A 16,676-nucleotide genomic window follows, 5' to 3' on the forward strand; every position below is an offset into this window, starting at 1 on the left:
TATTGTTTCTCGTCGTATTGATGTTGCAACCTGCTGTCGGTGAGTCTAGTCTGGTCATGCCAAGTCAAGTCTGTTCAAGTCAAGTCTTAATTTTTATGTTTGGATTTCACTCTGTTAAATAAAACTGAACTTAGGTTCTCACTACGCTTGCCTCCAGTGGACTGATCATTACAATTGACCCCTCAGAGGATCTCAGACAATTCCACCACTTGCTGTAAGGCCCAATGCGTGGACAAACTAGTATTGTATTGACCCGAATATAAGACAATGTTTTTTTTTTTTCTTGGAAATGCATCTAAAAAAACGTGGTCATCTTATATTCAAGGTCTAGACTTTGACATGTCAATAATACACAAATACGCGTAAAACGAGTGTGCCAAGAAATACATGAAGTACTGTGTGTGTATTGTAATGTTAGAAGATCGCAAGTGAAAACAAAACAAAAAGAAAAGTTTGCAGTGGCATGAGTCGTGATTGTCATGTTATCCTGATGGTACCGAACTTCCTCTGTAAGTGATTTTAAAATGTAAGACAGTACACAGATTTGAAGACTACAATAAGATTTCACTTCTACTGTTAATGGCATTTTGTAAGGCTACTATGAGATGGATAGCCTACTTGTTATATAACTCAGATGAGCTACCTGTTATTTTTATGGTTTATCAAAAAGTGTATATTTTTAACTGTGATTGGTGGTACATTTTACCAATATTCACCATACTTTCAAAACAAAAATATAAATAGGAAAAATATGCAATTTGAAAATAATTTAAGAAAAATATTTGGGACAATACGATAAGTTGTACTGCAGTTGCTAGTGTCACATTACAGACTTAACATTAACTATATCCTTGAGTTACTGTAATATAATGTTCATTAATGAGAACACAAAGGGCAATACTGTGGCCTGTTTGAAGTGGAAAAAAAAAAAAATCTATCAAAACTAAAGCAGTGGCCAGAACATTTACTTCAGCATAGTATTACATCATTGTGTTGTCTGAAATCTCTCAAGAGATGAATCAGAAGATATATTTGGATTCAATGATGCAAATGTCCAATGATCTTTGTAACATAAGAGAATAAGGACGAGCATTTACAGCTGAGTACTATTCAAAACAGCTCACAAGTGTTCAGACTTTCACAGTCATTGTGTGCTCTGGCTCTAAAACTTCATGTATACAGGTTTGCGAATGAAATATTATGCAGAAACTTTACATATGTATACTTTCAACATTTGAAAATATCTGTTAGAAAAGTAAGATGACAATTTTGTGAATTCCCTAAATTCTGTTCTCGTCTTTATGGTAATTTCTATTTTCAGCTTGTTCAAAACATCAAGCACAAAGCTGCCATGAGTTCTTTAAATGCAAATTTTCTCCAGAATGTGTCCATTGTTCATCCAGAATACTTTTTCATCACTGGACTTTCAGGTATACCATACAGCAGTTATTACTATATTTTTTTATGTGTCACATATTTTATTACTGTAATTGGGAACTCTGCAGTCCTCCTCCTTATTGCTCTGGAACGAAGTCTGCACAGTCCAAAATACATTGGTGTGTTTAACTTGGCCTTGGTTGACCTTGGTGAAACTAATGCATGGATTCCTAACACGATGAAGATTTTTTTTTCTGACTCACAGTACATGTCCTACAATGCTTGCTTGGCAAATATGTTTTTTGTGAACCTCTTTGTTACTCTGCAAAGTGCCACACTTGTTGTTCTGGCACTTGATCGCTACATTGCAATTTGTTTGCCATTAAGATATCATGCCATAGTGAATAATACTGTCATGTCTTTAGTGTTTGTAGTAATATGGGCATTTAACACTTCTCTGGTGGCCCTGGCAGTGTCTTTGATGACCCGACTTTCGTTCTGTAAATCTAATGTGGTACAGAGTTATTTTTGTGATTATGGACGAGTGTTGGGGATGGCATGCAACGACAGAAGCATTAATATCTTCATAACAAACGTCATCGTAGCTTTGTTCCTTGTTGCACCATTGTTCATTATAGTCCTGTCATATTTGGGCATTGTTTTTGCCTTAAGTAAAATTACAACTTGGGAAGCACGTTTAAAAGCACTGAAGACCTGTGTTTCTCACCTTTTGTTGGTCGTATCTTTCTTTCTTCCTGTCATATGCATTCACATTGCTTCATTAATTACTTCTCTCACTCTCAATGCCAGAATGATCAGTGCATCTCTTTCATTGTCTCTTCCACCAATGTTAAATCCCATTATTTATGTTTTAAACACAGCTGAAATCAGAATCTTAATTAAAAAACTGCTTAAAAACAGAATTGTGCCAATTAGAAAGAACATTTCAAAATGACAGTAATGATTGTATGTGTTCTTCCATCATTAGGAATTAAATTACCTATATGAAAAATTTAATATATTTTTTCATAAATGTTTTTAGATTTATTATATGGAAAATAAAACTGCATAGAAAATAGTTAAATTCACTCTGCTACATTCCTAACATTTGGGCATTTGAAGCTTAATGTGTGTTGGTGAACATTAGTGATATGCAGTTTGTACTGTATTCTTAATCACTGACCCCAAGACAAACAAATACACTGAAACAAAATAAACAAAATAGACTGAAAATTGTAAAAGCTATTTGAATTAATTTTTGTGAGCAGTGTGTATTATGCTAACATATTTCATGTTACCCAAGGTTTCACCCACCCAGATGCTGTTAACTGTCATGTTTGTTCATATGTTCATATCATTCATATAATGCAAACCAAGGATTCATTTTCACATAAGTATGTTTGAGATTTCCTGTAAGGTTATTTTTATTGTCTCTTTGTTGCGATGTCTCAACTTTTTGTTATTTCTGTATTTGCTGTACAATAAATAAAAGCTGAACTAAGATATCAATTTATTGATGTAAGCTTAAGGTAATCCTGTTCATTGATAAAGAAGGTCTACACATATAAAATCTTAATTTTTGTTATTTTTGCATTTATTTTGGGGCAACCTCTCTAAAAGTAGCACTGAAAAGTATCAGTTTTACTAGATAAATTGATACATGAATAAGAGAATAAGTTGCAAATAACTCAATGACATTGAGCTGGGTTATTTTTAGGGAGAGACTGTTGGAATAACAACAAGACCACTCCAAATGTCATGATTCATCATTAACAATACTGTATCATGCATTGCTATTCAGCTAGGCCCCTATAGCCTAAATAGGCATTGTCATGTTTTAACCATTACTAGCATAACAGATCCAATGGACAAAAGAATCCAAAAATAGCATTCAAGATCAAGTTGTTGTGGCATTGTTGTAGGCCCCTCTAAGCCTATGGGCCCTATGCACTCTTGCCCCCGTTGTGATGCTCCTGTTGTCAACGCCAACTGATTAGAAAACTAACAATCCAATCATCCAATCAATACACACACGTGGTATCACTATTGCAGAAAGCCTGCACTGAAGCTGGAAAAGTCAAAGGAAATTGTAGCTTTAATCTATTCAGGCATTACAAAGCTTGCCCACACATATAGCTGCATAGACTGAGAGTGAACTAACTCCAGGGTAAGGCTAAAAGTAACCTAATATTAGTGTGATCTATTACTACACACATCATAAACCTGTCTTTTTAGGCAATTACCTGATATGGCTGTCATAGAATATTTACTGAATTTAAATATTATGGAAAAGGATTAGGGCCAATCAATAATAATAAAAAATAAAAAAAACCTTGATATTAAAGTCATTACAATGCGAGATTAAACTTGTTAAATTTCACCAAACATTTTGAAATAAAATGTTGAAAATAACCTAATTAAATTTCAAGAATAAAGTTGATGTGTTTCTAGAAAAAAAAAAAATAGCCCAAAATTTCAAAATAAATTGCTGAGAATAAACTCATTAAATTTAAAAAATAAAGTCATTGTGTTTCAACCCAGCAGGCACAAAACAGGCACATATTTGGTTCAATTTCGGTTGCGACGTCGGGTGACCAAAATTCAATGTAAATTCAACATCTAATGTCAGAGTTAAATTAATGTCCAATACGGACGTCAGCTGACGTTGAGATTTTGTTGTTTTTAAGTTGTGCAACTAAAATCCAACATTAAATCAACGTCAAATTGACGTCAAATATTGACGTCAACCCGATTTTCATTTTCAACCAAAATGCAACGTCTGTCCGACATCATGTCCAACATCAACCTGACGTTACATAGACGTCTGGTGCCTGCTGGGAATCATCATACAGTAATGACAAATATCATTAAAGTCCAAGTAGTCCAAGGTAATGTGAAACAGTCTGTGTGGTGTGAGAGTCAATATGATGTAAGGGTGACCTCTGATGGCAATCAGACAGAAGACCATGGACCGGATTCGTGACAGAGCCCCCCACCAAGGAGCGGCTTCCAGACGCTCCTAGAGCAATACCATCCAGGAGGGTGGTGGAGCGGAGGCGGAACAGGGGGAGGGACAGAGGGCCAGGTCCACATGGAAGTGGAAAGACCGGGTACTGAGGCAGAGCAGAGCACCGAGGCGGAACAGGAAGCCAGGGCACAGCCAGCGGAATCGAAGACCAGGAATCGAACTGAAACAGGACTGGCAGAAAGTTCTAAATCAGGTTCGTTGACTAAGACTAGATAATCAGACAATTCACAGTCAGCCTCCATGGCTGGTTTAAGAAAGGACGAGAGTTTGGAGATGGGCCCATCGGCCAGCCCAGCACAAAGCAAAAGTTCACTGACGGCCTCCTTAGCCATGATAGGACAGGGCAACTGTTCACTGACAGCCTCCTTAGCCGTGACAGGACAGGGAAAAAGTTCACTGACGGCCTCCATAGCCGTGACAGGACTGGGCAAGAGCTCACAGACGAGTACCACTGACACCTCCAGAGATTCTGCAGCGGAGGCCGCCACCTCTGGACGTTCTACAGAGGTACCATAAGGATACTGGGAGAGTTCATCTACGGTTCCTTTGACCGTGACATGAAGAGCAGGAAGTGAGTTGGTGGGCGCCACCACCACGCAAGGAGCTGAAGCGGGCACTGCCGCTTCGGGGAATACAGTAGCATGCGCTACTACCTCCGGAGGTCCTGCAGCCTCAGCCGCCACCTCTAGAGATATCATAGTCTACGATGCCCTCTCTGGGAGTTCTGTGGTGTGCAGCCCAAACACACCAAAATGCAATTCCCATCATGGGAAGCACTTTAGACAGGGGAATCAGTTTGGGGATTAGTGGGTTTGGGGATACCAGCTGCGTGTACCGACACCAGCGGTGCATCCCTCACACTAAATAACAGAGATTGAAATCTTAGCACTGACCTTGAATATCTGGGTGTGACAGACAGGACGTCACAAGACTCTGGATGATCAGCTGTGATGTGATGTGACTCTGGATGATCAACTGTGACGTGACGTAACTCTGGATGATGAGCTGTGATGTGAAGTGACTCTGGATGATCAGCTGTGACACGGTGTGACTCTGGATGATCAGTTGTGACGTGACGAGTCTCTGGCAGATCAGCTGAGATGTGACAAGACTCTGGAAGTTCAGCTGAGTCAAGTCAAGTCAAGTCACCTTTATTTATATAGCGCTTTTACAATACAGATTGTGTCAAAGCACTTAACAGTATCAAATTGGAGGATAGAGTGTCAGTAATGTATAATGATAAGATTAAACACTCAATTTTCATTTAGGCATTTCATTATTGAATTCAGAGATGTCATTGTCTAGCTCAGTTTAGTTTAAATAGTATCTGTGCAATCAAATCGGCGATAATCGCTAGAAATTAAGTGTCCCCAACTGAGCAAGCCAGAGGCGACAGCGGCAAGGAACCAAAACTCCCTCTGTGACAGAATGGAGAAAAAAAAACCTTGGGAGAAACCAGGCTCAGTCGGGGGGCCAGTTCTCCTCTGACCAGACGAAACCCGCAGTTTCTATTTCTATTTTAATTTTGTTGCAATTTCTAACAATAGTAGTATTATGTAGTTAGGTATTTTATTATATTTTAGTTATTTTGTTATTTTTGGTTGATATATCTGGGGATATATCTCTGGGGGTCATCCGGGCGTCCTGGTCTCCGCCGACGATCAGGGCCGCAGACGTCACCTCCCGGCGCCGACCCACCATCTGATCGGACACGGACCGAGAAACACACTAGGAAAGAAACAGACAAACATTAGCGCAGATGCCATTCAACTTACGATGTAACGAGTACATCGTGTGTTATGGGGAGTGTTCCCGGTTCGGTTGATCTAATTAATGCAGCCTAACAATCCTTTAACGGATTTGAATAATAGAAGCGTATTAATGTGTTATGTGTAAGCCAGGCTAAAGAGATGGGTCTTTAATCTAGATTTAAACTGACAGAGTGTGTCTGCCTCCCGAACAGTGTTAGGTAGACTGTTCCAGAGTTTGGGTGCTAAATAGGAAAAGGATCTGCCGCCCGCAGTCGATTTTGATATTCTAGGTATTATCAAACGGCCAGAGTTTTGAGAACGCAGCGGACGTGGAGGACTATAATGCGATAAGAGCTCGCTCAAGTACTGAGGAGCTAAACCATTCAGGGCTTTATAAGTAATTAACAAGATTTTAAAATCTATCCGATGCTTGATAGGGAGCCAGTGCAGTGTTGACAGAACCGGGCTAATATGGTCATATTTCCTGGTTCTAGTAAGGACTCTAGCTGCTGCATTTTGGACCAACTGTAGTTTGTTGATCAAGCGTGCAGAACAACCACCCAATAAAGCATTACAATAGTCTAACCTTGAGGTCATAAACGCATGAATTAACATTTCTGCATTTGACGTTGAGAGCATTGGTCGCAATTTAGATATGCTTTTGAGATGAAAAATGCAGTTTTACAGATGCTAGAAACATGGCTTTCAAATGACAGATTGCTATCGAACAGCACACCTAGGTTCCTGACTGATGAAGAAGAATTGACAGAGCAGCCGTCAAGTGTTAGATAATGTTCTAGGTTACATGTGGGGTTTTAGGTCCGATAATTAACACCTCTGTTTTTCAGAATTTAGCAGTAAAAATTACTCGTCATCCAGTTTTTATATCGACTATGCATTCCGTTAGTTTCTCAATTTGGTGTGTTTCACCGGGCGAAGAAATATAGAGCTGAGTATCATCAGCATAACAGTGAAAGCTAACACCATGTCTCCTGATAATATCTCCCAAGGGTAACATATAGAGCGTGAAAAGTAACGGCCCTAGTACTGAGCCTTGAGGTACTCCATACTGCACTTGTGATCGATATGATACCTCTTCATTCACTGCTACGAACTGATGGCGGTCAGATAAGTACGATTTGAACCATGCTAAGGCACTTCCACTAATGCCAACAAAGTTTTGTAGTCTATTCAAAAGAATGTTGTGGTCGATAGTGTCGAACGCAGCGCTAAGATCCAGTAGAACTAATAAAGAGATACAACCACAATCAGATGATAGAAGCAGGTCATTTGTAACTCTAATGAGAGCAGTCTCAGTACTATGATACGATCTAAATCCTGACTGGAATTCCTCACAGATATCATTTTTCTAGGAAGGAATATAATTGTGAGGATACTACCTTTCTAGTATCTTTGACAGAAAAGGGAGATTTGAGATCGGTCTGTAATTAACTAGATCTTTGGGGTCAAGTTGTGGTTTTTAATGAGAGGCTTAATAACAGCCAATTTGAAGGTTTTGGGGACATATCCTAATGACAATGATGAATTAATAATAGCCAAAAGAGGATCTATGACTTCTGGAAGCAGCTCTTTTAGTAGTTTAGATGGAATCGGGTCTAACATACATGATGTTGGTTTAGATGATTTAACAAGTTTATACAATTCTTCCTCTCCACAGTAGAGAATGAGTGGAATTGTTCCTCAGGGGATCTATAGTGCGCTATCTGATGCGATACTGTAGCTGACGGCTGCAGGGATACAATTTTATCTCTGATAGTATCGATCTTGGAAGTGAAGTAGTTCATAAAGTCATTACTGCTATGCTCTTGGGAAATGCCAACACCTGTTGATGCTTGATTTTTCGTTAATTTAGTTACTGTATTGAATAAATATCGGGGTTATGTTTGTTTTCTTCTAGAAGAGACGAAAAGTAATCAGATCTAGCAGTTTTAATGCTTTTCTGTAGGATAGGGTACTTTCCGCCAAGCTAAACGAAATACCTCTAATTTAGTTTTCCTCCAGCTGCGCTCCATTTTCCGGGCTGCTCTCTTTAGGGCGAGTGTGCTCATTATACCACGGTGTTGGACTCTTATCCTTAATCTTCCTTAAGCGTAAAGGAGCAACCGCATCTAAAGTGCTAGAAAAGAGAGAGTCCATAGTTCCTGTTACATCATCAAGTTGTTCTGAGCTATTGGATATGCTGAGGAACTGAGATAAGTCAGGAAGATTATTTATAAAGCAGTCTTTTGTGGTAGAGGTAATGGTTCTACCATATTTGTAACAAGAAGTTGGCTTTACAGCTTTAGCTATATGGAATATACAGGAGACTAGATAATGATCTGAGATATCATCGCTCTGCTGCAAAATTTCAACACCACTGACATCAATTCCATGTGACAGTATTAAATCTAGAGTATGATTTCGACAATGAGTAGGTCCTGACACGTGTTGTTTAACACCAATTGAGTTTAGAATGTCTATAAATGCTGATCCCAACGAATCTCTATCATTATCAACATGGATATTAAAATCACCAACGATTAGGACTTTATCTGCAGTCAGCACTAACTCCGATAGAAGATCAGAAAATTCTTTAATAAAGTCTGTATGGTGCCCTGGTGGCCTGTATACAGTAGCCAGTACAAACATCACAGGATTTATCATTAACACTTGTTTCTTTGGATAACGTTATATGAAGCACCATTACTTGAACGAATTATACTTGAAACCCAACCTCTGAGAGATACTGAAAATATTTCTATAAATTGTAGCAACACCTCCCCCTTTACCTTTTGGACGCGGTTCATGCTTGTAACAGTAATCTTGGGGTGTAGACTCGTTTAAAGTAATGTAATCATCTTGTTTTAGCCAGGTTTCTGTCAGACAAAGCACATCTAGTTTATGGTCAGTGAACATATCATTTACAAAAAGTGCTTTTGAAGAAAGGGATCTAATATTTAATAAGCCAAGCTTTATCATGTGTTTATCTGTATTATATCGTTTTTTTATTTGTTGAACATCAATTAAATTGTTACTATTACTTTGGTGTTTGGGTTGATGTTTTCTGTATTTTCTAGTTCGGGGAACAGACACAGTCTCTATAGAGTGATATCTAGGTGAAAAAGTTTCTATGTGCTGAGAGTTAACTGACTTTGGTGGCGTGAGGCGGCTAGCAGGCGATCGGTTTAGCCAGTCTGTCTGCTTCCTGACCTGGGCTCCAGTTAGTCAAGTACAAACTCTAAGACTATGTGCCATATTTCTAGAGAGAAGAGCGGCACCACCCCAGGAGGGATGAACACCATCTCTTTTCAACAGGTCAGGTCTGCCCCAAAAATTCTTCCAATTGTCTATAAAGCCTATGTTATTTTGCGGACACCACTTAGACATCCAGCCATTAAGTGACGACAGTCTGCTATGAATCTCATCACCCGGTAAGCAGGAGCGGACCAGAGCATATTGCAGTGTCTGACATCGTACTTGCAAGTTCACACACCTCTTTAACATTATTTTTGGTGATCTCCGACTGGCGAAGTCGAACATCATTAGAGCCGACGTGGATAACAATCTTACTGAATTTACGTTTAGCATTAGTCAGCACTTTTAAATTTGCCAAGATGTCAGGCGCTCTGGCTCCGGGTAAACAATGGACTATGGTGGCTGGTGTCTCTATTTTCACGTTCCGTACAATAGAATCGCCAATAACTAGAGCACTTTCATCAGGTTTCTCAGTGGGTGCTTCACTGAGTGGGAGAACCTGTTTGATGTTCTGATCGGAACGGAAGAGTGGTGTTTTGACCAGCGACTATGCCGCCTCACTGTCACCCAGTTGCCCTGCTGCACGGGCTCAACCGAAACCGAACAATGTACAGGACTCCTTGAGCTAGTCGCATCCAAAGCAGTATCTACAGCCCTCACATTCTTACTATCCTCAACTAAAGTTTGGATGCGTGTCTCTAGTTCTAAAACCTTCTCTGTCAGCCTAACTATTTCCTGCATTTATCACATGTGAATCCTCGCTGCTGACAGAGACAGATAAACTATACATGTGGCAAACAGTGCAAACAACAATAGCAGGAGAAGAAGCCATTACTCACCGTGATTGATGAATGATACCAACTTAACTTACCACTTACCACTGTTGTTTGATGAGCTCGTGAAAACGGAGCGAGGAAAAATAAAATAATAATAGGCGCGAATAGAATGCAAATGGAACCGCGAGTGACAAGCTAACGGGCTAACAAGCTGCACTCACGGTTTTTAAAGGAGAACGATCAAATTAGTTAGATTAGTTTGAAAGATAACACCAGAAATATGGTGGGAATTAAGTTATATATTATCACTTTAGACAAAAGGGATTGAAAGTAAAGTAGAGATTCAATAAAAAGCGAAGGTACACGGAGCTACAAACACAAACCTCTCAGCAGCACAACAGACTGAAACAATCGAACTCAGAGGAGCATGTGACTTGACTCATGACGTGACTCTGGATGATCAACAGAGACATGATGAGACTCTGGAAGATCAACTATGACTTGACTGGGCTCACGAAGATCAACTGTGACTTGACTGGGTTCATGAAGATCAATGGTGACTTGACTAGGTTCATTAAGATCAATGGTGACTTGACTTGGCTCTTTAAGATCGACTGTGACTTGACTTGGCTCTTTAAGATCAACTGTGGCTTGACTTGGCTCTTTAAGATCAACTGTGGCTTGACTTGGCTCTTTAAGATCAACGGTGACTTGGTTGGACTCATGAAGAGCTATGACACGATGAGGTGTTGCTGTAGCCGCCATTTTGTGAGTATGCTCTAGCGTGGCTGCGATCACACAATTGAGTGTGATGTCGCATTCCTCCGCGACACCCACAGTAAACGTTGAAACAACAGTCAATAAAGCATAATCCATATAATCACTTAGAAACGAATGGGGACCTTCAAGGGTTAATCGCGATTTGAGCAGCTGGTTAATGCCCTCACAAAAAAGTCTATGAGCACACAGTCTGGCAGATCAGAAAAATATGCGAGATCTAAATACTCTTTTACATAATCCTCGAGCGATCGCAAACCCTGCTCGAGGGTTAATAACAGTCTAGCAATATCCATATCCATTTTCAGGGTTTTATTTAAAGACATGGTCATAAATACAGGCAGGGCCGAACAATGGCAAACAGGTACAACACAGGCAAGACAAAGAGTAATCCTAGGGCAAGCGTGGGTCTTCGATCGGCGAACAGTATCCAACAGGGCAAGGCAAAGGGTTAATCCAGGAAACACAGCAATAATCCAGGCAGGGGAAAACACAATCCAAAACTAGCAAGGCTAGACAAAGACTAAGAAAACTAAGACTAACTCTGCGTCCCAATGTGCCTACTTGTACTACATCCTAAAAGTAAGTACTTTTTTCACGAAGAAAAAGTAGATACTTTTGAGCGTGTAGCAGAAAAGTATGGACGTTTTTGGAAAACACTACTATGTCATAAAATTGTGTCTGGTGACATAATTGCGTTCATTTTACATCTGCTGTCAATTATTCAGATAGAAAACATTCTTACATGACATTTTTGCCATTGCATAAAAAATACACATCGACATTTCTTTTCCATTACTCGCAAGTTTATTTATCCTTACCGTGCCCTACACTGCTCATTATTTGTTCTACAAATTCTTACCAGTTTATTCGCGAGACAAGAAAGAGCGCGTCGGCGCAGATCTGCCGTTCACAAGCATAATGTCCAGAGAGCGGTGCTGATGTTTTTCCACAATGTTGTATGTATGCAATACATCACAAACAGCTGCATTACGCTTATCCATTTTCATATTAAAATGTTACATTGAACATGCTTAAAATTAATTTATATATTATATTAAATATTTTCTAAATAATTTGTAATAATATTTAAGGAATTATTATTGTTTGCTGTTAATATCCATGAAAGAACTGAAAAAAAAACAATATATTGTATTCAACCAAATGAAATAATCAAATCAAAGTCATAAAAACATTAATTTGACAAGCCGTCTTTTTTTTTTCAAAATGATCAAAGAAAAGAAGATTGAAATAATATTGAGCTAGACTCCATAATGCCTGCTCACTTTTGCCCAGGCCCGACGAAAAATAAAATTCTGTAGGCCTATATAGGCCATGGATCGCGGAACCGGGGGGGCCGCCCGGGCCTGGGCCCGGGTAACTTTTGAGGTCTGGTACAAATTATGACATACAAAAATACATAGGTTACAGGCTCATATGGATTACTCATTAAAAGATCGCGATCTTGATTCAAACACACTCAATCTTAATGCTATGTTGATGAGACCATGTCTATTAAACCATTAAAATCACAATCGGAATATTTAAACCTGTTTTCGCGCAGCCGCTGATCCAGCTCATCATGAACTTTGTTTGAAACGGCTTTACAAACAGTCTACACAGTAGGCTACATTTCTGTGTTGCAAACATTAAATAATAATGAAAGTATTGGGATAAAAGTTCATAGTCCGAATATAGACTCTGATGTTGAGGCAGCCGCGTTCAAAATGAGAAACTGGCCTTTGGATCTGATGTTACGCTTAAAATGATTGTAATGGGCGGCGCAGGTACTCCAGCACCCCTAAAAAGACCAAAGCACCCTCATAGTTTAAGAGATTAAATTATACAAAAACATTTGTCTACTTACACATGCATAACTCGTGCAATGGAATACTATGTGACGTGCACATTTTCATACGGACTAAATAGCCTAATTAGAGAATATTTGTTTTTTATTTGAATTAGTTCGTAGACATTTCAAGCTTTCTATAGATTTGTTTCAGTTTAGTTTATGTCTGTGAGCCGGTGCATTGTTGCGACGCGCTCCATCCACAAAGACTGCATGAGACGACAGAAAACACATCCAAAAATGAATAAGTATTTTATGTTCTTTTCGCAGGAAAAAAAAAAGAAAAAAGATTGCGCGTGCGCCCCCATGTCATAAATTAAGCGCAATTGGCCTGCCGCCCACTCTCCTCATAAATACTTGAAATACACCTACAGCGATTTTATTATTAATATAATAATAATAATAATAATAATAACATGTTTTGGTCATATTTACTATTGCCCAGCTCCCCCTGTCATTGATCTAGCATCCTCTGAGCACCTGCTTATTATAAATGTTTCGTTATGCCAGAAGGTAGCGAACAGTTACCGTTAAAATGTAATGTAAAATGTCTAATCATTCAATCAAGAGATTCGTTCAAAAACGAAACAAGTTCTTATATTTCAAATAATATTTTACATATTTTTATTTTAATTGGCTCATTTATAACATTTTACACTCATTTAAATAAAACATTTTGTAAGAAACCTAAGTGAATTAGCCTACCTATTATTTTGTATTTGTCTAATGTTTTAGACTAGGATGTAAAAGGCATGGCGCCTGCAGGTGTTTGGCTGGACTCACTGTGCGTACCATGAGCGTTCAGACTGTCCTGGGATTTGCCCCGCAAACATTTCAGCAGTAAATTATAGGACCGTGTGTCCCGTATTTCTGTCGACTGAACCAGCCATGCCATTAATAATGAATGTATCAGTCTTTTGCATGCCAAAGTCAATTTCTGCTTATAAACATTACGTCAAATGGAAAGAGAAAATCGTGCTACACGTGCTTTCATGAGATCAGGTTAGACCACAACAATTCATTTGTAGCCTATTTTACAAATGGGAATACAACGAATTCATGACAATGTTTTACATTCAAGCTACCCGTAAAATTTATAGTGAAAAGTTCTTTAAAATCATCTGGAATGCAATAAAGTAATTTTTAAAGCTGTTTTGCTGCATGGATTAAAAATAGGCTAATAAATAGGATTTCAGAAAAAATTGCGTTGCAAAAAAATCCTTTAAATTTTAAGGAATTCAGAGCAGAGCAACATAAAAATCAGAAAAAAATATATAATCGGGCCTGTTTTAGGCTTTTCCTTATTTTTATATTTTAGACAGTGATGAAAAATGACTCGCCATCTCCTCATTGGACGTGCCTTTAGAGAGAAATGCATCTTTACGGATTACATAATGAAAGAGTTTTTGTTTTCGATTTGAATGATTTCGTTTTAAAGTAGTAATTTAAAGCTTTCTATAGATATATTTATCATATTTGTGATTCAATTCGTTGAGTTTCGGTTCATCATTGTGAAGCGCTCCTGTTCAAGACGAGACGGCAAGCGCATCCTCTGTTTTCCTATTTATTTTAATAAAGTCACAACGTTTTGTTGATATTGTGAATGCACACAAATAAAAGTAGACCCTTTACAGTTCCGAATGATGTATTACTTTTACCTTTATAAGCAAAAATTACGGCATATTTTAATTTGTTTCCACTATCAAGAAATAAATGCAAGTGACCGCTCTGGCGCCTCCAAGTCCTGCAGAGCGCGCTTCATCTTCCACTCTTCACACAAACGATTAGATATGCACCTAGCGCACATTTATATAGTTCAAACATTTAAACTAACATTGATATGCTTGAACTGTTTATATCTATAGATTTTATTTTAGGCAAGTCGTGATGATTTGAGAAGGCTAAATTGCTCAAACATAGGCTATGGTCAGCTCACTGTCTGCCGCTGGCCGCTTGGTCGTTACTTTAAAAAAAAAAGAATTACATTTAACGAACAAAAAGTGCTCCAAACGTTTTTATAAATTAGCTTTATAAAAAACAAAACGAAATATAACCACTTTACCATTACATACGCCCAAAAAAAAAAAAAAAAAGAAAGAAACTCTGTGCGTAGCCTACCCTCGGAAGAAATCCTGCAGGCGCCCCTGGTAAAAGGTACAATCTTACACTCTTTATTTGTTACAATAACAAGGATTTGGTACATGTATAATGCATTATAATGCCACTTCTAATCCATCGTGCTAGTGTGCGAAGTCTCCAAACCCAACCCAACCTTCGCAATTTGACTCGCATTAAGCAATATCGCAATGTCGATTTTCCACATAATAATTATTTTATTGACAAAATATTTTAGTTTGTCTTGTATATTTTTTTCATAACATTTTAGGGTGTCATATGGTCATGTTACAACGTGCCCCTCAGCTGTTACAATGTACCCCACCTATGGGGCATGTTGTCACATTTCACTTCCAATTTTTGAGGGTAAATTAAAAAAAAAACTTATACACTGTATTTATGAAACAAAGCGACATATTTGTAGTAGACACGTGTGAAATTACTGTGGATAAAAAAATATACTCTGAACATGAAGTGGATTTACACAATTTGAGAAAGTCAAAAAGTGTTACTTTGTGCCCCGCTCTCCCCTATCCTGCAGCCTTAACATAGATCCACATAAGGAAACAATCAATCGTACTCATTCAAATCCTTTTATAGCAGCGTTTCTCTTGCCCGTGAATACGGCTTCATTGGCAGCTCGCCAAGTAATTAGCTTTTCAGTGTGTTCATCTGACCCTGCAAAATAAGAATTTTAACTACTAGGTCTACAGTTAATACACAAAAAAGAAAAATTAAAAATAAATGCTTTGCTTTATAATGTATAAACTTTTCACATTTAAACGCTGATGATGACAGTGATATCAGGGTTGTCCGTCATGTTTGTTTAGAGAATTCACCTTACTGATCTTAACTCCTCCTACCACGTGCAAAGAATTATGTGAAACTCAAGCCATTAGAGTGTGCACGGATCCACACTTCAAAAATCGACCTGAAATAGTAGACCATCCGGGGACTTTTGGCATACTCTTTTCAGCATACTATGCTTTGGGACACACTTATTCTAATCTCACATACTATTTAGGATGGATAGTATGAACATTGGGACGCACTGATTCAAAAATCTATCAGAAATAGTAGACCATCCGGGGACTTTTGGCATACTCTTTTCAGCATACTATGCTTTGGGACACACTTATTCTATTCTCACATACTATTTAGGATGGATAGTATGAACATTGGGACACAGGCTAAATCTTAGTTAAGTCCAGGGCTTATAAAGCATGTCTGATTGGATACAGCTGTGTGCGTATGATCAGGTGAGCGTATAATTAGTGAGATGGTTGATGGGAAATGAGAGTCAATATGATGGAAGGGTGACCTCTGGTGGCAATCAGACGGAAGACCATGGACCGGATTCGTGACATAATCACAGTCTGTAAAGGTCATATATTTGGTCTTTGTTTGTTGTGTAGACTTCTACTATTTGCACATCTTAAATCATTTATTAATTATTTGTTAATGTTTTGTAGTACCCAATCTAAAGTAGAAACTATTCATCAATTGTAAATGTTTATAAACAGTTACTAATCATTAGTACCTTTATGAGCAGTCGTTTTGATGGCAAAAAGTGTCCAAAATGACTAGAATTCACCTTATTTTCACATCTTTGCAAATCATTTATTCATGTTTTTTATAGTACCCAATCTAAAGTGGAGACTATTCATCATTTGTAGATGCTCATAAACATTTACTAAATTTTCAGTATTTTTACTGGCACTGGACTTTTTTTCAAACAAACAATGTTT

At 38.2% G+C, this 16,676-nt stretch overlaps 1 protein-coding gene across 1 annotated transcript; it reads left to right on the plus strand.

Annotated features, from left to right (window-relative positions):
• The first annotated feature begins 1,324 nt into the window (after window positions 1–1,324).
• LOC131520579 (olfactory receptor 52E2-like) lies at window positions 1,325–2,332 on the plus strand. The gene has a single exon (XM_058744922.1). It carries the CDS (start codon window positions 1,352–1,354, stop codon window positions 2,330–2,332), a length of 981 nt encoding a protein of 326 aa, XP_058600905.1. The 5' UTR covers window positions 1,325–1,351.
• Window positions 2,333–16,676: the final 14,344 nt, after the last annotated feature.

The sequence above is a fragment of the Onychostoma macrolepis genome, chromosome 15 (assembly GCF_012432095.1).
Source record: "Onychostoma macrolepis isolate SWU-2019 chromosome 15, ASM1243209v1, whole genome shotgun sequence".
NCBI classification, from domain to species: Eukaryota; Metazoa; Chordata; class Actinopteri; order Cypriniformes; family Cyprinidae; genus Onychostoma; species Onychostoma macrolepis.

Excerpts from the sequence above, each read along its gene's own strand:
- LOC131520579 (XM_058744922.1), top strand. The coding sequence starts at position 1,352 with ATGAGTTCTTTAAATGCAAATTTTCTCCAGAATGTGTCCATTGTTCAT.